At 43.5% G+C, this 26,328-nt stretch overlaps 1 protein-coding gene across 1 annotated transcript in view; it reads right to left on the bottom strand.

The window, feature by feature from the left end:
• KCNAB1 (potassium voltage-gated channel subfamily A regulatory beta subunit 1) overlaps positions 1–23,450 on the bottom strand; it is a 178,238-nt gene extending 154,788 nt beyond the window's left edge. The window contains exon 1 of the mRNA XM_083442886.1: positions 23,194–23,450. Within this exon, the coding sequence (XP_083299012.1) occupies positions 23,194–23,435 (242 nt within the window). The 5' untranslated portion in view covers positions 23,436–23,450. The remainder of the gene's footprint in view (positions 1–23,193) is intronic.
• Between the last annotated feature and the right edge of the window lie 2,878 nt (positions 23,451–26,328).

Here is a 26,328-nt window from a genome sequence, read left to right on the forward strand (position 1 = left end):
TCAGTGTGATTCTGCTTGATTTGGCTGTAGTTTCAGTTCCCTCCAGACCTCTTGAGTTACGCACATAGGGGCCAGTATTGCTGTTGCTGTTCCTCTCACCCAGGTCTTAATATTGACCTGTAATGAGACTGATATTCAGGGACTGAAGGAGAATCAAGCCTACCTCCTTTAGTAGCCTCCTCAGCAAGCAGCCATACAGAATGACTTTGGCTACTCTAGTTGCAGAGGCTAATCAGCCTGGCATGGGGCAGAGGATATGGTATGAAGAAACTTCCCAGCTTTGAATGGTTGCAGATGCCCTTCTGTCATTGCCTATGCAGATGGCTCCTTAAAGAAACCCATCAAATCACAGCTGTTGAAAATGTGAGAGGAATGTTGTGGTGCTGCTACGAGCAACCTACTCAGAAGAGTCAGCAACACACAGCTTGCTTGGTTGATGGCACAGCTGCGATTCAGAGTCACACTGAATGGTGATAGAACACTTTATGATTTAGCCAACTCTGCTCTACAGTCCATTGTTAGATCTCATACGAGGTATTATGCGATTCCTTGGATTGACATTGTCACCATAGAGATCAGCTTGTCAACCCAGAAGGGTTTCTTCAGCTGAGCTGACGGAATCGTTGTGCTATCTACTCTACTCTGAAGTTCAGCAGAATGGAATGTCCCTATTTTCTTCGGAGAAACGTTGGAGGGTATGTAATAGTATCAACAGTGCTGATGATAATAATAAAACTCTTCTTAACCATGCAGGTCCTATCAATGTTTAGGTAAGAGGGCTGCTATCTGCCATAGAACAATGTACCCCTTAGTGTGATAACAGCTGCTCTAGCAGAAGGCACCAAGGTAATGATATTGATGGGATGAGGACAGAAATAGAAAAGGCTTGAACGAATCTGCAAGAGATGTTCAGGTGCCAACCTTGGTGCTGCTGAAGTTTACCCTTCTCCGTGGGTTGTGTGTTTGTAATCTGCCAGTTCCACTGGGCAGAGGGAAATGCATACCCAAATGGCCTCAGAAGAAAGGCCAGAATCCTACTGTGACTAATCTTGCCGCTGAGTTGCACAAGAGAACAGTAAATGGCTTGAAGAGATTACATCCCTCTCTGATTGCAAGCTGGAAGAAACAGTGTTTCCTCACACTATTTCCTGGAGCGTTGCCTAGGACGGCTCATTTAGTTCCGTCTCCTTGCATTCAAATGACTAGGCTTTCAGAATGAACGTGCTGCAATCCTTCATGGAGGGCGGTGGGCAAACGGGCTGCTGTCAGCTCGCTTCCTGCTCCTTTGGTTGGTTATTCAGACTTGCATGCACAAAGCACATTATCTGTGCACCAAACACAACTTGACCTTTGGGGGGAACAGCCATCGGATTTTAGCAAAGCATCTGCTTTGCATTCAGAAGGTCCCAGCTTCATTCACTGGCATCTCCATATAGGACTGGGAAAGGAACGCTGCTTAAAATCCTGGAGAGCCTCCGCCAGCCAGTGTAGACCAGAGCTTTCCAAACTGTGCATTGTGACACGTTAGTGTGTTGGCTGCAGTGTGTAGGTGTGTCACGTGAACACTCCCCATTCTCCTCCTAGGGCTGGAAAGGGGATAGTTTAACTTTCAGTTTGCTAGTAAAACTGAATTACTGTGTCATGAACTGATACATGTCTAAAAAGTGTGTCACAAACATGAAAAGTTTGGAAAGCTCTTGAGTAGACAACAGTAAACTAGACGGAACAATGGTATGACTTTGTGTAAGGCAAGGAAATTTTGTCTTTTTAATTTTATTCTGGAATGACAAATTACAAGAGGTGTTAATCCCTTACATTTCATTAAGATAGATTTGACCTTTAGCTTTAAGACCACCCTTCACTGTATTTTGTAATCTTATGAGCTGCCCTTGATTATATATATATATATATTACTCTGAGTCAACAAAGAGCACTTAATTAAAATCACCCAGATGTTTGAATCACATGATATAAAGGCAGTGCTTTTTCCTGGGGGGATGCAGGAGTACGCATACCCCTAAACATTTTGTGAATCTAAGTTTGGCCTCATTGAGGGGTAGTATTTCAATATGAGTAGGAAAATGAAAGTACCCCTAAAAAAAATTTTTAGGAAAAAAACACCACTGTAAATAGGTAACCTGTAAAATGTAGTTAATTGTCAGTCAATAAGAAGTCCACAAACTCCATTTGGATTTCAATTGGTATATAGCATGCTGCTTTGCACAGCAGTCAGTGTATAAGCCCAACAAATTTGGTTATTCTGATCTTGACATTCTGCGTGCAATTGAATATATATTTTTAATGAAACACTCATTTTGAAGTATAACCTCATATTAACAGCAGTGCTGTGTTAGTTGCACATGATATGAAACAGCACACCTGAACAATTTTTTCTGACTGTTGTGGGAATTCTCTTCTGACTTTAATTGAGATGACTGTGTTTTTGCATTGACAACCCTGGACGGGCATGCCGGTTTCCAACCAACAATGTGGGTGCCCAGCACATGTGTGTGATGTCACGTGTATGTGTGACATCACACGTAGCTGCCATAGTGGGAGGGTCCAATGGAGCGGCCCGCCACAGCTGCAACATGTTGGGTTGCCCAGCCAGGCACCCACAGTAAAAATTTTGTGGGTCCCTCAGCAACCATGGCTCCCAAGAGATGACACCTATGACCCTGGATCTCTCTGGGCAGCCCAATCCAGGAGCTACTTCTATCCAACTCTTCCAAAGCCCAGTCAACCCAGTCCTGGTTTCAGCAGAATCTGGTGCACAGCCTTAGCTGAAGTGGCAGTGTGCCATTCGCTGTACTATATTAGTCTCTACTCTTCCAATCCACAGTTCTAAAAATGTTAAATCCGGCTCTCTAAAGTGGCACACTTTTAAAAGGACAGCAAGTGCACTCCTCCCAGACATCTCTTAAAGGGCAGAAGCATACGGCCAAGACAAGGATGAAGCAGTGTATTCCCTGCTAACAGCTGCTTATTGCGGGTTGTAAATAAAAGCAGAGTTTCCAAAACTCCTGCCCAGCCCAGGCGGCACAAGTAAGATTCAATAAAGTCAGTGGGACTACCTGTGAGTAAATTTGCATAAACGAACATTTATGGTGAAAAAGGGTGCCTCCTGACTGTCACTGCTTTGTAGGGTGGATTCAAGCACATTCCGGAACTTTAGGTTTGCACAGTTAAAGTACTGTGCTGTCCTGGTGCAGAAAAAACATGCACGTGCACTTTTTGCAGTTAGGAAAGTGATGAGGAAAATGCACTGAAAAAATACGGGGTGAACAAGCGATTAAAGGGACAGCATATAAATACCCCGTAAGCAATTCAGGATGAATCCTTATTGTGATATAACCACCCTACAGATAAATCAGAATCAATGCTCAATGAAGACCGCAAGCAAAATAGGATGAAAGGTCAACTGGAAGTGTACAAAGGCATGGAATATTGCGATATCGATCATATATACTGGAATGAAATGGTGTTATGGTCTGAATGGTCTCTCAAGGGTGTTCCCCCCCCCCCCCATTCCTGCTAAAGAGGCAAAAACTGGTTGGTCAAGTTTAGCCTTTTATAGAAAGGTCAGCACCAATGGTCCTAGAACGGTCTTTCCTTTGTATGGCTAAGGAAATGGCAGGAGAATTTATGCAAGGGGACTTAGCTTCCCCCTCCCCCTCACAGCTACAGAAATGTGCTAATTTGATGGAGGAAATGAGCAGTTCAGAGTCAAACAGGCGCTGCAGATCAGAGAGCTTAAAAGGAGCTCTGGAAGCATCTTTAGAGTGCGAGATCCACCCCCATGGGAGCAGTAAACTTTGGGTTATTAATCTGTGAATTGCCACCTAATCTCAACCAGTATATTTGTAAGCTAAAGGGACCCCTGACCATTAGGTCCAGTCGTGGCCAATTCTGGGGTTGTGGCGTTCATCTCGCTTTACTGGCCGAGGGAGCCAGCGTACAGCTTCTGGGTCATGTGGCCAGCATGACTAAGCCGCTTCTGGCGAACCAGAGCAGCACACGGAAACGCCGTTTACCTTCCTGCTGGAGCAGTACCTATTTATCTACTTGCACTTCGTTTTTTAAAAAAAATAATTTTTATTAACCGACCAATCAAATCAAATCAAATCAAATCACATAAATTCCGAATTACAAAGCCGAAATTTAAATTTTTGTTGAGGGGACCCATATTTCAAGTTCCAAAGGGGGATTCCGATCATTTTCTTGCTACTGCGTTAATATCGAAATCAGTCCAAATAAAGTTCATAATTCTATCCAGTCTTATCTTGCTGTGTCAACGTTGTTCGTATATTTTTTCTTTCCCCCCCTTTATGATCTCTTCTGATAATCTCCTTAAGCAGATAAACACCAATTATAATCCTGTGTGAATTTTTCCGTTCGTCCAATCCTCAAATCGAGATGGTTTCCATATATCATCACTTTCATAAATAACATCGCTCTTTCCATCATCTCGCAAAACTGAACAGCACACGGAAACACCGTTTACCTTCCCGCTGGAGCGGTACCTATTTATCTACGTGCACTTTGATGTGCTTTTGAACTGCTAGGTTGGCAGGAGCAGAGATGGAGCAACAGGAGCTCACCCCGTTGCATGGATTCGAACCGCCAACCTTCTGATCGGCAAGCCCTAGGCTCTGTGGTTTAACCCACAGCACCACCCACGTCCCTAAGTATATTTGTAAATTAATGCAAATGTCAAAAACCCTACATAACCTGGCTTCAAAGGAAACCAAAGGATTAGATGGTCCTCAGGGTCTCTTCCAACTCTACAATTCTATGATGGGACCACTAGGCAGAGAGTACATTTTTCCCCTTCACCCTCCTCAATTGGTGCTGGCTGTTACAATCCCATGTTATTTTGATTGACAGTACTAGAATCCACAAGAATACCCATCTGCTTTTCATAGCTGCCTGGGGTGTCTTCGTCTATGAAATTTAACTGGCAGCCTTAGCAGAGAGTGCTGTGTTTGAAGTGACAGAAAGATAGAGACCCTTAAAATTCCAATGGGCACATGATAGATCACCACCCCATGCTTCAGGGGGAACTATAAATGCTGATATGCCACTTAAGAAAAAGTAATAGGCAGTGGCTTTTGAGCTCAGCGTTAAAATATAGTTCAAACTCTGGAACATTTGGAGAGCTTCTTGGCTTACTTTAATTGGATCAGCTAAACTTATAAATCTTCCAGGATGAAATATATATCAATCTGTGTGTCAGCACCTGCTTTCAACTGAGACACCCTGAGGACTGAAAGCACATTGATCAGTGAAGTAAGCCCTACCCAGAAGTAAGCCCTACTGAGTTCCTTGGGGCTTACGTTCGGAGATGTGGATATAGGATAGCATCCTACATTTCACATATCAAAAGGGCTTCTTAAATACATGTTTCTAAACTTGAACAGTTTCAGTTTCCTAAATATATGGAGCGATCACTTAAAGGAGAGGGTAATCTGCTTCTCGTTGCAATTAATATTTAAGCTACCTCTTAGGAACAGTCGCTTATAATTCAAGAAATATGATTTATGGCGCAAGCCCATGATCAGATCTGTGCTTGAGAACAGGACATAACTGAGGCTGGGGCGATAATGCAGAGTCACAGATGGACCCAAGACTGGGGCATGGCACAGATGCATAGTGTTTTGTTATTTCTTTAAAGCACCATTTTGGTGAGTTTGGTAAAATGCATCTCATGCTCCAGCAGAATGTGAGAAAGTGTTTCTGTAATTCTAATCAGGCTTTGTGGCAGGCTGTGCATGATAAGGCAGCCTCCAGTTCTATTAACCCTCTTCTGTCCAACTCCATAAGGACATAAGAACCCTACAGGACCAATCAGGTGCCTATTGAAAGCCAACAAGCAGGAAATCAGTGCAATATCACCCTCCCACTTGTGATTCCCAGCAACAGGTATTAATAGATATAGATATATAGTACCTCTGTTACAGTGATGCTGGTGGCACTTTGGGTTAAACCACAGAGCCTAGGGCTTGCTGATCAGAAAGTCGCAGTTCAAATCCCCGCAACGGGGTGAGCTCCCATTGCTCGGTCCCTGCTCCTGCCAACCTAGCAGTTTGAAAGCACGGCAAAGTGCAAGTAGATAAATAGGTACCGCTCCGGTGGGAACGTAAACGGCGTTTCCGTGCGATGCTCTGGTTTGCCAGAAGCAGCTTAGTCATGCTGGCCACATGACCCAGAAGCTGTACGCCGGCTCCCTCGGCCAATAAAGCAAGATGAGCGCCACAACCCCAGAGTCGGTCACGACTGGACCTAATGGTCAGGGGTCCCTTTACCTTTTTACCTCTGTTACTGGAACTTAAGAATTTATTGGATCAGACCAGTAGCCCATCTAGTCCAGCATTCTGTTCTCACAGTGGCCAGTCAGAGGCCTGTGGGAAACTGGCAAGCAGGACCTAAGCTAAACACAAGGGCACTTTCCTCTCTTGCCATTTTCAGCAACTGGTATTCAGAGTTGTACTGTCTCCACCTGGGATGCAGGTGGCACTGTGGTCTAAACCACTGCGCCTCTTGGACTTGCCAGTCAGAAGGTCGATGGTTCAAATCCCTGTGACAGAGTGAGCTCCCGTTGCTCCGTCCCAGCTTCTGCCAACCTAGCAGTTCGAAAACATACCAGTGAAAGTTGATAAATACATACTGCTGTGGTGGGAAGATTGGAGAGGCTTTTGTCATAGTGTACCATTGCGCCAGAAGTGGTTTAGTCATGCTGGCCTGTTGGGTGTAGTGAAGGGTTAACCTTCTGTGTCCTGAGACTGAGGAGGTGGGCTTACAAGGCAAGTAAGCCAGGACATGACGAAAGCAGCTTGGAATGCTGTGTACCGTGTGAAAAAAGGCAGCAGTTTGTTGTGTCGCTGCAAGCAGAGGGAGAAGATGCAGCTTGAATCAGATGGAAGTTGGAGTCTGTAAATACACTACTTTTGTGCCAATAAAGAGATATTAGGACAGAAGAAACGTGTGGGACTTGTTTACTGCTCTTTCGACACACGCCGCTGTGTAACTCTGCTAATTGCTTTACGATCTACGGCTCCCAGGGGAAGCGTGGCTGGGCGCCGAACAATAAAGCAATAAATCTACCGAAGATGGCCACATGACCCAGAAAGCTGCCTGTGGACAAACGCTGGCTCCCTTGCCCTGAAGCGAGATGAGCGCTGCACCCCATAGTCGCCTTTGACTGGACTTAACAGTCTAGGCGTTATTTACATTTACTGCCTCTACCAGTGAAGGTAGAACATAGCCACCACTTTTTTTCAGCTGGAACTTAGTTCTGGCACCTCTCATGTGGGTGCCATTGCCATCGTAAGAGAACAAGGGCGGTGTTCATCATGCACCACTTTTTCTAGAAAAATAGCACTGTCCTGTGCCATTGTGTCTAGTAGTCATTGGAGTGATGCATTTATATGTGTTATCTTAGGCCAATCTCCTAACATGTTGTTATTTATAAAAATAAAAAAAGAAATGCCCTAAGTAAAATAATAACATGAAGCAAATTCTCTCAGAAATAAAACATAATTAGGGAACAGCACACTCTAGGACAGAAAGCTTAATTTCTCTGCACTAGTTATTATATATGCCTGAAGTCTGAGGTCTGTCGTGTAAGATCTAGGCAGGGGCCCTGGCTGAAAAGCAGCATATCTGAACAGCCTGCCAAAATAGTCATCTGACTAGGCAATGGCTAGTTTCACATGATCACTTTAGCACTTGCTACCAACAATTTCTGGGCATGGCAAGGATTCATGTGCTGAAACGCGTCTCACAACTAGTTTCAAGAGGCAGATGGCAGAAGCCACTGGGTGCAGAAAAGCAAATGTAATGCCAATGCATATCAGACCCCTGAGGCTTCCTTCGGAGAAAACTGCACCCCCATCTCCACCTCCCACCACCTCCAATATGTAGCTATAACATTCTAGCTCAATTTGTTTTCCTCCAAGTTAAGGGAAAGTAGATCAGGGGAAATACGGAAAATGTATTCTGCTCAGGTTTGCTGTCCACAGTGAAGCTGCTGTCTCCAAGCTGAACTAACTTCAACCAGAGAATGTAAGCTCGTCCAAGGACATTTTCACTTCTCTTCTTACTGTGGTGAGAGCCTTCTAGCAAGCAAGCAGGAGGCTGGGGGCAGCTTGAGTCAGGGTCAAGCTAGACGTGCAGTGAATTGTACAAGTGTGTTGGATGCTGATGGGTAGAGTAATACAGCCACCCTTTGTGTGAATGAGGTGGAGGTGTTCCTCTGCCCAGCTCTCCTGGTTCAGCCAACCTGCCAGCGGCTGAATGGGCAAGTGGACAGAAGGCTCACTGGTGAGTTCCTGGCTGGCAAGAGCCAGCAGAAAGTTCCTAAACAGGGTGTTCTGCATCATAGAACTGAATGCATAAAATCAAACTATACTTTCACACCGCTTGCCTATTTCAGTCAAGGCAACATATCCCTCCATAATGGAATCTGTGAGAGTGGAGGTCTGGCCTTCCCAGGGTTTGAATTGATGTACGAGGGCAAGGAAAGGCCACCAGTCATCCAAAAAAGTGTTCTGTTCCCTCTCAGCTTATAGTGACCCTACAATAAGTTTATCAGCAAGTTCCAATTGCCAAATTCAGCCTGTCACCTACCCAAGGCAAATCCTTCTTCGTTTTCCCCAAATGGGCCATTTCCATTCAAAATGCAATTAAAAATGTATTTTATTATTGGAGCCTGAATAAAAGAGTGTCTTATTTTGCCTTTGGAAAATAGAGTGAAGCCAGACCCGGGTCCATGGTGCTCTCCTGTCGCACCACTTTCCTAGTGACTTGTTGATATCTATTCTTCATTAAGGACATTCACATGTGCTCACAAGTAACACAGGGATGTGTGAAAAACCATTTTGGATTGCAGATGAGCACCATACACTTCCAATTAATTAGATCTGTCAAGCTTCCTAATGGCATTTTCTTAAAGAATAATAGCAGTTATTGTAATGAACCTATATAAAAATTAATTAAGTTTGATATAGGAAATATCAGTCAATGTCCTTTGCTGTTGCTTAGCCAATACTCTGGTTTCGAGGATGCCAGCTCAGTCAAGAGTAGCAGATGCCTAAAACTAATTAAAAACATAATTTGAAAAGAAAAACTTGATCACTGCAGAAAGTACAACATAAACCAGATCATAATGATTTGGTGTAATATACATCACACATTAAACTACCCTCTGAAAACCTTTCCTTATTAATGATGAAAGACACCAGTTACATTGTCTAAATGGTTACAGCCTCATTTATCACCACTCCTGCCCAAAATGATTTTTTATAAGCTAGCCATGAATTTTGAAAGCACAGTAAGAGAAGCCAGCCCCATTTTTTTGCAGAATTCCTTCACTGGTTTTTTTTTATTTTTATTTTTTGGACACCACAGTCTCTAAAGGGGGAGAGGTTTAAGGAGTTCCAGTAAAACATTCCTTCAGTTTGGCTTCCTTGGAATGAAGATCACTGGAGACCAATAGTGTTTTCTGCAATATAAAATTTTATTTATAATCATATACTGGCTGAGTATGAAATGGAAGGTTCACAGCATGAACATGCCAGCAGATCCTGCCTTTCCCATCAGGTATTTTTTGCATGGAAGTAGAGCACCCAAGCCACAGATTCTGCACAGAAAGCAGTTCTCTGTCTCTTCCCAGTCCCAGTCCCAAGACTGCCTGGACATACAGAGAGACCTTGATGATGTCATCTCCAGAAAAAGGAACATTAAAAATAGCCACTTCAGTTCACCTTCCAAAAGGATCTCCAGCTACATTCTGTACAACTCATTGCCCTAGCTGACATTACAAAGCAGATACTTAACAGACTAGATTATTTTCTTAACAAAGAAACCGGTTTGACCTTTTCCCCTTTCCCTTTTGCAATCTTCCTCTTCTGCGGAATTTTTCAGCTTTAAATTCACAGGAATGAAAGGCATCCAACCAAACCACATTCCTATAACTGTTTTGAAGGCTTGGACCCCATAACTTTCCTGACTGGAAAAAGTCAGATTTTGAAAAAGAAGGTTTGTCGTGCAAAGGCACCAAATCCATTTTTGTTGTGCGGTGTGAATTTGTCGGCCTGCAAGTGAATCCCATCTGCAAAATAACGGCAGCTTGGAAGCAGCCCGAGAAGGTGAGAAATGTGGATTTCTGAAATGGGATGCTTCAAAGTTCTTGTTGGTTGGTCTGTGTGATCGGTATATCCTCTAGTGCAGGTTTGCACCAGCACTCCATGTAAATGACAAGCCGGGAAAAGGAAACGAAGGTTCATTAACTGGATTGTAATTTATAGGCCTGTACTTTTCCTGTAAGAATCTAGAGAAAGTCAATGGAAAAGAGCAAGGCATCCTCCTTCACCCCATGCAGCCCAAGTAACAAGTGCCATAACCCAATTTTTCCTTTCCTACTGAGCCAGCACTTCAGTGTTCAAAGCAGAATGCATGCTGCCAAGATGATAAAGCTCCACTGCTCCAGTACGAGGCCAGCATTATAAGAAAAAGTTCGCCGCCTTCCCAGAATAGACTCTATTGCGGAGGAGACTCATCTGTAACATCCTGTGGATAGCGTTTCTCCTGCTGCAACACGGATATGATTGGCACTGTGCAGCTGATGCCACACATTGAATGCCAAGCATTCCTCTGTGCGCATGAGTTCCCTGTGTGGTAGTGTGCTATCCCCAATAGAAGTGCTCCTGTTCAGAGTGCCAGGCAGCCAGCCCACCATTTGCCATGGCCTTCAGTGCAGAGTCCTCCTGGGAGACCAGGGTTCGAATCCCCATTCAGCCATGAAGCTCCCTCAGTGACCTTGGGCCCATCACCATCACTTAGAGCCAGTGTGGTGTAGTGGTTAAGAGCGGTAGTCTCGTAATCTGGGAAACCGGGTTTGAGTCTCCGCTCCTCCACATGCAGCTGCTGGGTGAACCTGGGGCTAGTCACACTTCTTTGAAGTCTCTCAGCCCCACTCACCTCACAGAGTGTTTGTTGTGGGGGAGGAAGGGAAAGGAGAATGTTAGCCGCTTTGAGACTCCTTAAAAAGGGAGTGAAAGGCGGGATATCAAATCCAAACTCTTCTTCTTCTTCTTAGCCTACCCTACCTCAAAGGGTTGTTGTTGTGAGGAGGAGAACTGATATATATTCGGAGTTGAGAGTGGATTTCATGCTCTTTATTCAGCTCATAGCAGTGAGGAATGGAAGTTCCCCCGAAATGTCTGCTTTATATACATTATTTACACAATGGGCCCCACGTGATTGGCTAATTCTGGGATTCTCCTGTAGGCCAATCAGGTTGCGGATTCACTTCCACCTGGAGCTAGATTGGGTGGCTCCTGTGGACCAATCAGACTGCTGCATTCTGGGTCCTATTGTTCTAGGACCAATCAGACCGCTGCATTCTGAATCCTATTGTTCTAGGTCCAATCAGACTGCTGCATTCTGAATCCTATTGTTCTAGGACCAATCAGACTGCTGCATTTTGGATCCTATTCAACTCAGTACAGAACACCAACCATGTACACCACCTTGGAAGAAAGAGGTGGTATATAAATATAATAAATACATGAATAAATATCAGCAGCACCAAGGGTGAGAAAGATTCACTCCTTCTAGTCCTTCTGCACATAGGAGCTTCTATACAACTGGGAATCCTCATCAGTCAGAGTTCCCAACGGCACAGAAGCTTATAAGCATCTCCAGTCAAATGCATGCAGGAGCTGTCTTCAGATATTTGTGCTGTAAGAAGTGTCCTCCCTGCATCTAATAGCAGAGGCTTCCAACCAGCCCCTATCTTTTGAAAGAGACAGGCAGACTGCAAAATGTCAACTGTTTCTTCAAACCTCCAAAGAAATATAAGCAGTCAGCCAAACCATCTGGGACATTGGTTGTTATAAAAAGAGCTTTTATCTGCAGACTTCTAATCAAAGTAATTCATTCAGGAGGAACAGCAAATGAGTAATTATCCATGTTATATCACCAGTCTATATATTGAGACACGAGGAAATTTTAAAGGTTCCAAATTAATGTTATATAGGAACACAGGAAGCTGCATTGTAACGAGTCCAAGAAAACTGCAAGTAAAATGTAAACATTAGGAGAAATGCTGATTTTTTTAAAAAAAATTGGCCTTAAACAAACCAAAAGAGACCTGATGCAGAAATGCGGTGAAAATAACTTAAGGTTAAAGACATGAGGAGGAGGAGGAGAAGAGGAGTTTGGATTTGATATCCCGCTTTATCACTGCCCTAAGGAGTCTCAAAGCGGCTAACATTCTCCTTTCCCTTCCTCCCCCACAACAAACACTCTGTGAGGTGAGTGGGGCTGAGAGACTTCAGAGAAGTGTGATTGGCCCAAGGTCACCCAGCAGCTGCATGTGGAGGAGCGGAGACGCGAACCCGGTTCCCCAGATTACAAGTCTACCACTCTTAACCACTACACCACACTGGCTCTCAGAAACAGAGAGACCAAGACTGACAGATCCATCCATCCCCATCTGTCATCCCACACAAAAATCCCTGCACTTTTCAGGAAATTCAGCAGACTACAACTCCTCAGAAAAAGTTAGAGCAGAGAGAAAGAGAGAGAGAGGGAAATGAAATGATCAAACAGCATTTCAGACAAATTTGTTCTTGATCCTGGTAAGATGCAGTTAATCACCCAAACTATATATTCAGCACAGTGACTAACAAAACAGAGATGTTAAATTCTTGCAGCAAAAAAATTCGGCTTCCACCTTTATGAGCTGCTCTGGTTAAAATGATGCTGTTTTTAAGGTGGAAGATGCAGGGCTTTGAGGGTGGAATTCTCAGAGGGGCTTCCTTTGCTGAACTGCAGTGGTGCTGGTACTATTCTCTAGGTTGAGGCCATGCATTGCTGGTGTGTCTAGCATGTACATCTAGAAGTTCTTGCTTTTAACATCATTGGCTTTATTGGCATCTCTGTAGCAATTATTGACAAGCCTAACAGGCTGTGGTTCTCCACAATCGAAGTGTATAGCAACAGGGTTGCTCCATTTTGGGGGGTCAAAATCGACAATATATGGTTTCTAAAATGTGTGCACAGGCTGTTACAGAGATTATTGCCAGGTTGGGAGAAGACTCGTGTATGAAACAGATCTCCAGCTGCCATCAACATAAATTAAAGACCTTTAGATGCTAGAACCAACAGCAGCACTGAAGATGGAAGGATCTCTGAAGGGTTTATTTCTATAATGTTCCGGGCTGGGTTTCAGCAAGTGCTGAATATTTTCCCCCCCTGCAGTTTCCTCGGAGTTTCTGTAACTCAATTCCACCAGGAAAGCTAGACTAGTCACTGATTAGTATTGCTTTACTATTTAACTTATACTAAAATTGATGTCCTACCAATAAAAGCTGCCTTGGTAGCTTTTTCAGCACCAAAGGGATATAGAAGGACATTTATAACATATGAAATTAAATTCTCAGTGGAGCTCATGCAATCAATAAAACAATAAGATTATAGTAAGGCAATAACACACTAAAATCACAACCGAGAGGCAACATATAAAAGCTGCTGCACATAGAAAACTGCCTCAGCCTCCTTAAACCTCCCAGCTCTTTTCATTTAAAGACCACTTGGCTCTGCCGGGTTAATGTTGGCCTGCATACAAAACACCATATTTCATTTCCTAAAAGCCCTTTTTCACATAAGTCTTAGTTATATCAACAAAGGAATTCTGCGAGCCCCAGATCAAACAACATAAATTATCCATTGGACCCAGACTTCTTGCTGTACATATGTTTGTCTGTACACCCCCACACACACATACACACACATGTACAGAAGGTACAATTCTGAAGTCTAAGTATCTGCCTAAGGTCAAATTTGCTCCAGTTACAATTGCTGTTTAGGCCAAAACATTCCAAAGCTCTATTTCAAAATATAAGCTGCTTCCAAATTAGATGTTTACTCTAGAAATGCCATCTGTTGCTCATGCACTTTTTATGGGGGAACCAGACCACATCACTGCTAGCCCATTGCATTCTTGAATTTTCTGTGTTGTCCTCCCACTCCCCCCCCCCCCGGAAATGATTAATGACATTTTTTGTTATCTTAAAGCACAGTTACAGTGCCACCCTGTCCAACGTGGACTGGCAAAATGCTACTGAGGCTCTTGGGGGGTACCACGCCTTTAATTAAACCCATCATTCTATGAAAAAAATAGTTTTCTTCACCTCTAATTCTTTCTCTTTGGTGCAGCCCCAGTATTGTTGATGAATTGCTAATTAATTACCTCTTGATAAATCAGTGCTTGTTCTCATGGGAGTTAGTTACTGTTGTTGTTTTTTAATAGCCGAAGACTTCTATTTCTCAGTAAAGGAAAACAAAAAACACAGAGAAGATTCCAGGAATGTTTTCTCCCTCACACACATGTCTGCATACAGTGGTACCTCAGGTTACAGACGCTTCAGGTTACAGACTCCGCTAACCCAGAAATAGTACCTCGGGTTAAGAACTTTGCTTCAGGATGAGAACAGAAATCACGTGGTGGAGGCAGGAGGCCCCATTAGCTAAGGTGGTACCTCAGGGTAAGAACAGTTTCAGGTTAAGAATGGACCTCCAGAATGAATTAAGTTCTTAACCCGAGGTACCACTGTACAAGGAACAGGAACTAACTAATTATGTGATAATGAACCAGAGCAGCGCACGGAAACACCGTTTACCTTCCCGCCAGAGCAGTACCTATTTATCTACTTGCACTTTGACGTGCTTTCGAACTGCTAGGTTGGCAGGATGTGATAATGTAGCACTCAGTAATTATTAATGTTGCAGCTAAGCTGAACAGGAATCAATTAATGGCAGAAACATCTAATTAAAGTTGTAGGAACATCTGCTGATCATCACTTACTTCTGGGTAAACATTATTGAAGGCTCTTGGCCACAGGACCAGATCCTGATGGCAAGCACTGTGTTATATTTAGTGTTGGCTGGAGCCACCGATCTCATTCCACTTTTAGCTGATGGCAGGAAAGCAGTGCCTCAACAGGGCTCAAGGTCCCCTGCCTAGCAGCAGCCTTCGTTTCATTCTCTTTGCTAGCAAACCAATTTAAACTGAAACAAGTCAATTCTGAGGAGGGGAAGACAGCAGACATCCAGGGACTTATGAGCAAGTCTGTTTGAAGCGATACCTTAACTGTGATTCCTGCTAGCTGAAAACACTAAAGCGTTCGTCAATATCTTTTCTAAATTCACTCCAGTCACTGCTAAGAGATTTGCAAGGCTGGATTTGACTGAATCGGCGCCCACGTAAGGCATGCAAAAGGTAGCATTTCAAATTTCAAGGGCTAAAGCGCTCAGAGAACTTCTGCTTCTGTAAAGGTCCGAAAGGACAGGGGAAATGAGTCAATTACCAATTACCATGCAGAGGAGAGAGACCAAGCAGTGCTTAGTTGCTAAGGGCTCTCTCCCTTTCCCCCTCCCTCCCTCCCTCCCTCCCTCCCTCTCTCTCTCTCTCTCTCTCTCACACACACACATACACACACCACTCACACAAGTTCCTTTGCCCTCCTGCAGCTTGCTTCCCCACAGCATTGCTCCAGGCACTTCAATTAGTAGCTTTGGTAATGGAGGTAATGGACTATGTGGGATAACTTGCCAGAGGATTACCGTATTTTTCGCTCTATAAGACGCACCAGACCACAAGACGCACCTAGTTTTTGGAGGAGGAAAACAAGAAAAAAAATATTCTGAATCTCAGAAGCCAGAACAGCAAGAGGGATCGCTGCGCAGTGAAAGAAGCAATCCCTCTCTTTGTTCTGGCTTCTGGGATAGCTGCGCAGCCTGCATCCGCTCCATAAGACGCACACACATTTCCCCTTACTTTTTAGGAGGGAAAAAGTGAGTCTTATAGAGCAAAAAACCCAGTACCTGCACGGTCCCCACAGCTGAACTTAGGCTTCTGCTTTCACCATGAGTGGGGCAGAGCCTGATTTAAACACAGGCTTCCTCAACCTCAGCCCTCCAGATGTTTTGAGACTACAATTCCCATCATCCCTGACCACTGGTCCTGCTAGCTAGGGATCATGGGAGTTGTAGGCCAAAAACATCTGGAGGGCTGAGGTTGAGGAATCCTGTTTAAACACATTGGTTTTAGCCATCATCACATCTAAGCTGGCAACCAGGTGTAGCACTGATGCCAAAGAGCTCCTCCTCTTCCTCCAGGCCTAACCAGAGAGTTTAATGAACTTGTGAAAGCCACAGAACAACACAGGAGTAGGAAATCTTTTCCAGCCTGAGGACCACATGCAGTTCTGGGCAATCTTCCAGGGGCCACTGGTCAGTGGTGGTCAGGGCCACAGGCAAAAGTGAACAGCAATGAATGTCAATGTTGCCTTTGTGCAGTAGGCTAGTTTCTACACACACACAAACACACCATCCTTCTCCATCTTTCACCCAGGCAAGCAACAAACATTAACAGAGTTTGAGGACACATTCCAGCCAATCAGAAACACTCAAGGAGGGTGCAAAGCATGGCCGGTGAGGGGTGTGGCACTCCAAGAGCCAGAGAGAGACACCAGAGAAGTGCATTGAAAAATTTGGAGAAGAGCCAGTTTTTAAGGGTTGCTGCATTGCAGTTTGCATCTTTTCCCACAAAAGTGCAAATTAGGCAAGTCCATCTTTAAATGCAAACTGAATCTAATCCCTCCTCCACCCCTGTCCTTTACACAATTTCCCATTTACATCCATAACTGAGAATTAGTCCTCTTTACACCCATTGCTTACTAAAATGGATCTAAACCATAAAAAACCCCAATACAGCATAAAGGTACACCTGATCAAAACCAGCATTTATTTACTCTGATTTTCCCCCCTCATTCTTCCTTATGGTGCCTGTTTCCTTGGCATAATACCTCATAGGGCAGGTGGGCTGGAGAAAAACACATTATTGCATTTCCCCAATCTCTCTGCCAGCAAATATTAAAGCACAGAGGAACACTGCTTTTGTGTTTTGCAGTTTCAAAAGTACAGTAAATGAAAAATTCTCTTTTCTGTTTCAAACCAATTTGAGTTCCCTGCCTCTCTTACAAAGGCATTTCTTCACTTTTTTTCGGTTTTGCTGATCGGAAATGCTTTTCACTTTTGTGAACGTTGCATGGATAAGATGGTATGAGAGCTCACTAGTGTGTACTTACCCCTGGGTACTGCATTCTAACCCAAAATGGTTGGTGAACGAAGACAAGTAGACAGGACAGTTTCTAGGATAGTACATAGCTGTCAAGTGTCCCTTATTTGAAGGGACAGTGCCTTATTCCAGCGCCATGTCCCACTGCTGTCCCTTATTGATGGATGTCCCTTAAATGTCCCTCAAATGATGTCCCTTAACTTTCAAAGGAAGCAGCTCCTCTCCCTCCCTCCCTGCCGGCCAGGGAGGAGGAATGCTTCAACTGTGTTGCTTGGCTGTGTTGCTCACCCATTAAGAAGTCTAAGAACGACTGGGGGGTGGAGCTTGCATGCCTTGTGTGTGGCTAGTTAATGCAAGCTGAGAGGGTTTTTGAATGCTGGACGCCATTTTGTTGCACGTGCTGCTGCAAACTTTGCAGTGCAAAGCCAGGCCGGGGAGCCATCTTAAGTTGAGGCTGCATAGGCCTTGTGGTGCATGTGATTCAGATTCTATTCAGTTGAACCTCTGGTTACAAAGTTGGTTGGACAGTGTTCTCGAAGCTACCAGCATGAGTTTGACCAGACTGCAGGAGGACAGGAAGACTGGAGTGCCTGGAACAGGTGAGGCTGCAGGTCCCTTATTTTGGCTGCTGGTCCCTTATTTTCAAGGCTGCTGCTCCCTTATTTTCAAATCTGTAAGTTGACAGCTATGGGATAGTAACAACAGCCAAATAACTGAGATTGCCTCCAGACTTTTGGAGGACAGTTTCAAACACAGGTTTGTGCAATTAAAGTGGATTACAGTTGTCATATAAACTTCCCACAAGCAAATCAGGATAAATGCTCAGTATAGACCAAATGCACACTCTAACCTCTGCATAGGTTTTGCATAAGTAAATTAGGATAAATACTCAATAAACAGCTCATCTGGAGGAGCCCAGAAACACTTCCAGGAAGTGAAAAGCACTATGCCTACAAAAGACAGGTAGAAAACAAATTGGGGCAATTGTATTTTTACAGGTAGTGTAATCTCAGTGGTATGGAAGCCACTTGAAAATGTTATCACCGCTTCAGATTACAGTTGTTCACACAGTCAGCTCCCAATGAATTTGCAACGATTTTCCAAGATAGAACTAGCATGAAAGGAGCAAAAAAGTACTGTCCACAAACAGATTCCCAAGCAGGGCAGCCACTCTGCTGTTTTCTGTTCAGGCAGCTACTGTGCTATTGACTTCTATGCATGAATTGGACCTCAAGCAATATCTTGTTCCTGCCAAGCAAGCATGACAGAGCTCACCAGCTCTGCCTCAACCCATCTCCAATCACCTGCTGTTCAAAAATCCCTGGACATGGTTCAATGGATGGAAGAAGAGAGAGGAGGAGAGATTTTTATGTAAGGAGAGAGGAATCAAGATCCACTTGTTTTTCTCTTAGTTTGCTGTAACCAAATGTTCCAGGTTTTTATTTTTTCTTTGCTTGTTTTTCTTTGATACACAGAATCTTAATAAACTGTTCTTAAAAACTAAATGAGTGGGGGAGAGATTCAGCTGCTTTTAAGATCACTTGTTATTTCCTCTTTCTTTTTAATTTCATAGGAACTATCACAATGATATGGAATGAACTATCACAATGAACTATCACAATGATATGGAACAACTGATTGGTTCAAAATTGGGAAAGGAGTACGACAAGGCTGTATATTGTCTCCCTGCTTATTTAACTTATATGCAGAATTCATCATGCGAAAGGCTGGGCTGGATGAATCCCTAGCCGGAATTAAGATTGCTGGAAGAAATATCAACAGCCTCAGATATGCAGATGACACAACCTTGATGGCAGAAAGTGAGGATGAATTAAAGAACCTTTTATTGAGGGTGAAAGAGGAGAGCGCAAAATATGGTCTGAAGCTCAACATCAAAAAAACGAAGATCATGGCCACTGGTCCCATCACCTCCTGGCAAATAGAAGGGGAAGAAATGGAGGCAGTGAGAGATTTTACTTTCTTGGGCTCCATGATCACTGCAGATGGTGACAGCAGCCACGAAATTAAGAGATGCCTGCTTCTTGGGAGGAAAGCAATGACAAACCTAGACAGCATTTTAAAAAGTAGAGACATCACCTTGCCAACAAAGGTCTGTATAGTAAAAGCTATGGTTTTCCCAGTAGTGATGTATGGAAGTGAGAGCTGGACCATAAAGAAGGCTGATCGCCGAAGAATTGACGCTTTTGAATTATGGTGCTGGAGGAGACTCTTGAGAGTCCCATGGACTGCAAGAAGATCAAACGCATCCATTCTTAAGGAAATCAGCCCTGAGTGCTCACTGGAAGGACAGATCGTGAAGCTGAGACTCCAATACTTTGGCCACCTCATTAGAAGAGAAGACTCCCTGGAAAAGACCCTGATGCTGGGAAAGATGGAGGGCACAAGGAGAAGGGGACGACAGAGGACGAGATGGTTAGACAGTGTTCTCGAAGCTACAAACATAAGTCTGACCAAACTGTGGGTGGCAGTGGAAGACAGGAGTGCCTGGCGTGCTCTGGTCCATGGGGTCACGAAGAGTCGGACACGACTGAACGACTAAACAACAACATCACAATGATACCTAGACAGTGGTACCTTGGGTTACAGACGCTTCAGGTTACAGACTCTTCAGGTTACAGACTCCACTAACCCAGAAATAGTAACTCTGGTTAAGAATTTTGCTTCAGGATGAGAACAGAAATCGTGCTGCGGCGGCAGCGGCAGTGGGAGGCCCTATTAGCTAAAGTGGTACCTCAGGTTAAGAAAAGTTTCAGGTTAAGAACAGACCTCCAGAACGAATTAAGTTCTTAACCCGAGGTACCACTGTACATTTCCTACAGTTACATCCTCCACCCTTTGAATCAAAGGGTTGTGTGCCTTTGGCATACGTATCTAGCTCATGGATTGTTCTGTGGCTTTTACATGTCTCTCGCTTTTTATGAAAAGGGGAGGGGGATAATTACTTCAATTCCAAATGTTTTGGCCATTGTGTGAGTGCCTGGGAAATTATTGCTTTAATAAACAATTACACATTACAGTAGCGTCTGTTCATCATGCAAAGCTACTAGCTGACCAAGGCCTAACCTTTTAAAAAATTAGTCTAATTAGTCAAGAGACTAAAGCAACCACATGAATGCATTCTGGTGCTGTTTTGTTGTGGGAAGTCAGGGAGATGGTCAGTTTTGAAACTGCATTTTAAAACATCTCCTAAGAGGCTTAAAATTAATAGGCTCTGGCTGAGCAATTTTCAGCCAACAGGACTGGTATGAAAAATCCCAAGAAAACATTAGTAGCAAATGTATAGGGAAGGTTCTACTGTGAGACTAGTATTACTAGTGTTAAGAGAGTAATTAAGCATATAAACGGGGGAGCTTTTTCCACCTGAGGGAAACATTCTCTTCTGGGCAACCTTCCAAGGCCACATGCCAGTGGTGGGAGGGGCCAGAGGCAAAAGTGGGTGGAGCAACAAATGAAAATGTCACCCTATATGGTTTGGGACCCAAGTAATCTAAAACAGTGCCCTTCCCAATACCAAGCATCTCGAGCCTTATGATCAGCATAGGAAACTCTGTTGGTGGTGGGGAGGTGGTGTCTCCATTGGATGGAGGTGAGCCATGACAGGGCCTTCTCAGTGGCGGCCCCTCATTTGTGGAATTCACTCCCTAGTTAGGTGCATAAGTCTCCCTCACTATTACATTTTAGGAGAAATTAAAACAGTCCAGTTTACCCAGGCATTTGATGATTGAAAGTTCTGTCCCTGGTCACTGCGAAATTATTAGTGATTGCTTTTAGGAGTTTTGGGCTCTTATTTAGAAGTTCCAATTGTATTGTTTCACTATTGACATATTTACCATCCTTTGGAGGATGGTGCTGGATATAAATTCAATGAATAAATAACTGTTAAGAGAGCAGCAGCCTAGTTTTGGGACACGCTCACCTATCCATCTCTCGTTTATCCAGAGAAACAAGAGACAGTATCAGGAAGGCTATGTCAGGCTATGAGAACGGCGCTAACTCATTGGTAGAGCATCTGCTTTTCATGCAGAAGGCCCCAGGTTCAGTCCTTCTGGGAAAGGCCCTTGTCAGAAATCCTTGAGATCTGCTTGCCATCTATGGCAGACAATACTGATCTTATGGATCAATGGTCTGACTCAGTTTAAACCATGTTCCCATGTTCTTAGATCTCCATGCCAGGTGGTGCTCCAAGCAACCTGGAGACAGAATAGACTAGAATAACCCAGCATGGTATAGAAACTGAAAAATCAATCTTGTCAGTTTCCTGGACTAGCTATTGGAGCTTGATTGTGCCTGAACCTGTTGCCAATGCTCAGAGAAACCCACTGTGCCATATAGAATGCTCACACCATCTGTGCATTTAGCAGTGGGAGGCAGTGCTAAAGAGGCCCATCAGCACCAACCTGATATTTGTTGAGCTGCGTTTTGGGAGCAAAACATAAAAGAGATTTGGGAAGTGTTTAAACCTTAGTGGACAATGACTTCTGCTTCTTTGAATCCACACTGTGGGTGCAGAAGTTAAGCAGCGGATAACAAGCTCTTTCGGAAGTCCACAAATGGATTTTGGGGAAAGGAGTTGCTTTTGCTACTTCAATATATACACTTCCCTTTTGTATTGATTTGAAGCGTAAGTGAACATTCTGTGTTCAGCTCCTGCTGGCTTGGAAGGTACCTTTCAATTGTGTGCAATTGTTTGTCTGCCACATCTGTTTTTGAGATTTTCACACTAAGAGAGAATGCTTAACTCACTTAAGTACAGGTTGAAAGCAAAGCCATTCATTATTTCATGCTGTTTAATTTAGTATGGAAAACAATGAATTGTTAATAAGGGACACTCATCAAATTCTCATAAGCTGATTTATTTATACAATGATTAGCTTTTCTTCCTCTCGTGCAATGTTAACAAATCCTGCTAATTCAGCTTATTGTTGAATAGTAGAATGTTAATACCACAGCTTATTCCTCTTCTTAGCTAGATTTTGTTCATTACCCTCCACCCCGCACACAAACTTTTGTTTATATTCTACTTCTTTAAAGCTTGCTTTCGTGGTTAAATGGTGGAAGTACTCAGCAGGCAGAAACTTGCAGAGACCCTCCGAGGTTTTCCGAGGTTTGTTCCACTCTCCAAGGTGTTAAAAGCATACTTTACAATGGTTTTCATTGGGGGGATCTGCAAGAGCTAAACATGAAATTCCTTAATAAAAGACTTGCAAGATTTGTTATAGCTTATGAACATTGTGCAGTTGTCATACCTCCTTCATTTATGGGAGATGTATATTTTATTTTCAGGAACACACTCAGGACAAACTTCCGAAAGGTTGGACATATAGTGGGAGGGTGGGGTTTTTCTCAGAAGGGAAGTAGGAAATGGGTGATTGACTCAATGGGTATGGTAAACCTGAGGGGAAACCCCACCCCACCCTCCCACTACATATAAGGGTCTGGTGACTTATGTTTCAGTGTATCTGAAAAAGTGTGCATGCACACGAAAGCTTATACCCAGAACAAAATATATATTTCTATTCAGAGGAGGACAGACACTGGCTAAGAGCACAATCCTAACCATGCCTGCTCAGCAGTAAGTCCCATTGAATCCAATGGGCATCACTTAGGTAACTGAGGTTAGAGTTGCAGCTTAAGTGACTGTAAAATAGAAATGATTTAAGGAGGCAACATGGACCTCTACCAGACTCCCCCCCCCAAAAAAGCTATAGTTTCCAAATAGTATCCCATTTGTTCCAACAGTCTTCTCAATTGAGGAAAAGGTTGGAAGAAGTACCACATTCAGCCAAACAGAGAACTGCAGGGAAGAGGCAACTATAATGCCTTAAAGTCTGAGAATAAGCAGATGGGTTAAAAGCAACCAACTCCTAAAATGTGCTACAAGCTCAGATGAAAGCACTGCAGAACAACCCCAATGTAAGTACAGTATAAGCAGACAAAGACAGGACTGATCATGGACCAGCCAGAAGTCCAAGTGCAGTCTCACTAAATTAAAAACACACTCATCATCTGTCAGTGAATGCAGGTACCTGTATAGCATCCCTGTGGCAGCTTTGACAGTTTGCTGTATCAACAGTCCATGCATAAGCAAAAACTTCTCCAGTAGCTTTTGTTCTGCTGGGCTCCTTAGTTCTCCAGGCCAGCATCTTACTGGAAGGCAGACTTTAGGAACCATTTTTTGCCTTGTATCCTTCAAAGGTGTTTCAGTAGACTTCTGCACACCTCTTTTTGGGGGTGGGATATCAGTACACACTGGCTTGTACAGATTCATCTTCTACTGTAAAAGCCAAGAGCTAAACCCCACACCACTCAGGTGTCAGTGTGGTGTAGTGGTTAAGAGCAGTGGACTCGTGATCTGGTGAACCGGGTTCACTTCCCTGCTCCTCCACATGCAGCTGCTGGGTGACCTTGGGCTAGTCACACTTCTCTGAAGTCTCTCATCCTCACTCACCTCACAGAGTGTTTGTTGTTGGGGAGGAAGTGAAAGGAGACTGTGGGCCGCTTTGAGACTCCTTAAGGGGAGTGACAGGTGGGATATCAAGTCCAAACTCCTATTCCTCCTCCTCTTCTGTCCACAGGCTTCTCTAAGAACCTCTCCCCATTATGCTTCTCTTTTCAGAAAATGCTGTTTGCCCACTAGATCCCCAGAAGATACTGCTTCATATTTTCCATCCAGTCCCCCAGTTGGTTCTGCTTACCATCTCATTTTAATGGATGCATAAAATGGACCACATGGTCACAAATGGTCAAAGGGAGCTGGGAACTGCCATGGGAATAGAATGCCAACCCAGTTTCCCATGCAATTATATTTAGATAAAGAAAAATATGTTTTTTTTGGGATTCAGCCCTCAGTTCCAGGCTCCCAGAGAGTTTATTTAAAGTCAAGATTGATTGTGTCGTTCCCAAATATCCTTTTATAATAAATAATAAATGATGACGACAACAACAACAACATAGTTGTTATTTCTTTGTTGCAAAGAAACTAAATGTCTTTTTCCTCAAGGTAGTTCTTACCTTGTAGAACATTATATTTTCCCCCAACGCTGAACTTGGAATGTTTTCTTGCTGAAAATAGTTCACCCCTCACCTGCCAATCTATTCTGAGATGCGGTTGTGAGCTTATCGTGAGCTTGCTATGTCATGGTTTGGAATTGGTGCCTGTGATGTCATTAGTGATGAGTTCACTTCACAATCTTATCAATCTCCATTTCTAACCCTTTTGTATTGTAAGAACGTCTTTGTAGTAGCTAAACTTCCCCCTCTGTATCACCAGAGGGCAAGATCGTTCACACAGCCTCAACATTTTGTGAACTTTCCTTATTACCGACCTAGGCCTTTGAAGGCTAGGGCTCCATTGCTGCAGGGCATATATTCTTTTCTTTAAAAAAAACAAAAGTTAATTTGATCACCTCTTCAGCAAGGCTACCCCTCCCTCCAAAGAAATGGTGAAACCAGCAATGCACCTCTAATCACACCAACTCAGCAATAAGTCCAACTGAATTACCGTATTTTTCGCTCTATAAGATGCACCAGACCACAAGACGCACCTAGTTTTTGGAGGAGGAAAACAAGAAAAAAAATAAATTCTGACTCTCAGAAGCCAGAACAGCAATCCCTCTCGCTGTTCTGGCCTCTGGGATAGCTGCACAGCCTGCATTCGCTCCATAAGACGCACACACATTTCCCCTTACTGTTTAGGAGGGGAAAAGTGAGTCTTATAGAGCAAAAAATATGGTAAATGGGGCTTACTCCCAGGTGGGTGAGGCTATTATTTGTGAAACACCTTCTACATATATGCCCCAAGGTGATTTACAGACGTATCATTTAAAGCAGATAGAATCAATGTGAAAACAATACAGGAACAACCAAGCATAGGTTTATGAACCAACACTAAAGGCAAGAACTTTCTCAACAAAGCTTGTTGAAACTACAATGGACCCAGTTGTTTCCAGATGGTACAGATAGCTATTGATGATATTTATTTCACAGCCTTAAAAACTTTTCCAGGTTCTATCAATGCCGTTGAGTGAGATGTTCTATTGGTGCTTCCCAGAGTAGCCTCTGGTACACCTCTTGTGTATTGGCTATTCCGCCGCTGCCACCACCACCACCACCACCCAATAAGCTGAGGCACAGCATCAGACCTTTGAGAAGAATATCCTCTCTGGTATAAACATCAACAGAAGCTAGAATAACCTTGCCTCAGGCATTTACGGCTCTGGGGAGCTGTATTGTAATAGCCAGGCCATCCCTAACCCAGTCTTTCTTTCCGTCAGTAATCCATCAAACAGAATGTCATTAGATAATCAACTCATCTGATGATGATTCATGGCCTCAACTAATCTCTAAATCTTTCAAAAGCAGATCAGTCAAGATTGATCTGCAAAGAGAACATGCTTTGGAGAAGATTATATTTCCGTGCAACGGAGAGACTTATTCCTGCTTTGCAAGCAGTGGTTGACCAATAACCTGTGGGATTTCGATGACCTTGCCAATGCCAGTTGTTGAAATGTTTCACCAAGGTCTTATCTCCAGTTCCTGGTTATAATACATAAGGTCAAAACTTGTTTTTAACATCTGCTTTGGAAACCTGATAGATATTGTTGTGCTGTCTGCCAGTTGGACAGAGTTCCAGCAGTCAGGCTGATATTCCAGCTTGCACATTGAGCAGGAACATACCAATCTTGGACACACTGACAGTTTTCAAGTCTATAATTTAGCAACACACCATCACTCTCCTGTTCTTTCTTATTTATATTTATTCATAGATCTCACTTTGGGGAGCTGTGCTGGAGGCAGTTGCATGATGCCACAGGGGTCATTGCAATGAACCGCTTTACTCCGAATGGCTAATCTTGTCTTGTCTGCTTGGGGAATTAGCAAGAGCCACACCATTTACTATGATTAAAATATGTACTTATGCAAAGTCGTTGGCAATGAGTAAAACGACTTTGTGGCTTAAGTACCAATACAAAAATATGATCTAGCACAGGTACCCCAAACTCATATTGCCTGAAGCATTCAATGCTTATTAATCAAAATGTGGGAGAAATTTCAAAGCGCCAACATCAACTGCAGGCTTCTGCTGTTGATCCAAGAACTATACAGCAACACAGAAATGAGGGTCAGAGTAGGTTTAAAAGATGGTGTGACAAATACTTTTT

The sequence above is a fragment of the Podarcis tiliguerta genome, assembly GCF_965153285.1.
Source record: "Podarcis tiliguerta genome assembly, chromosome: 5".
NCBI lineage: Eukaryota > Metazoa > Chordata > Lepidosauria > Squamata > Lacertidae > Podarcis > Podarcis tiliguerta.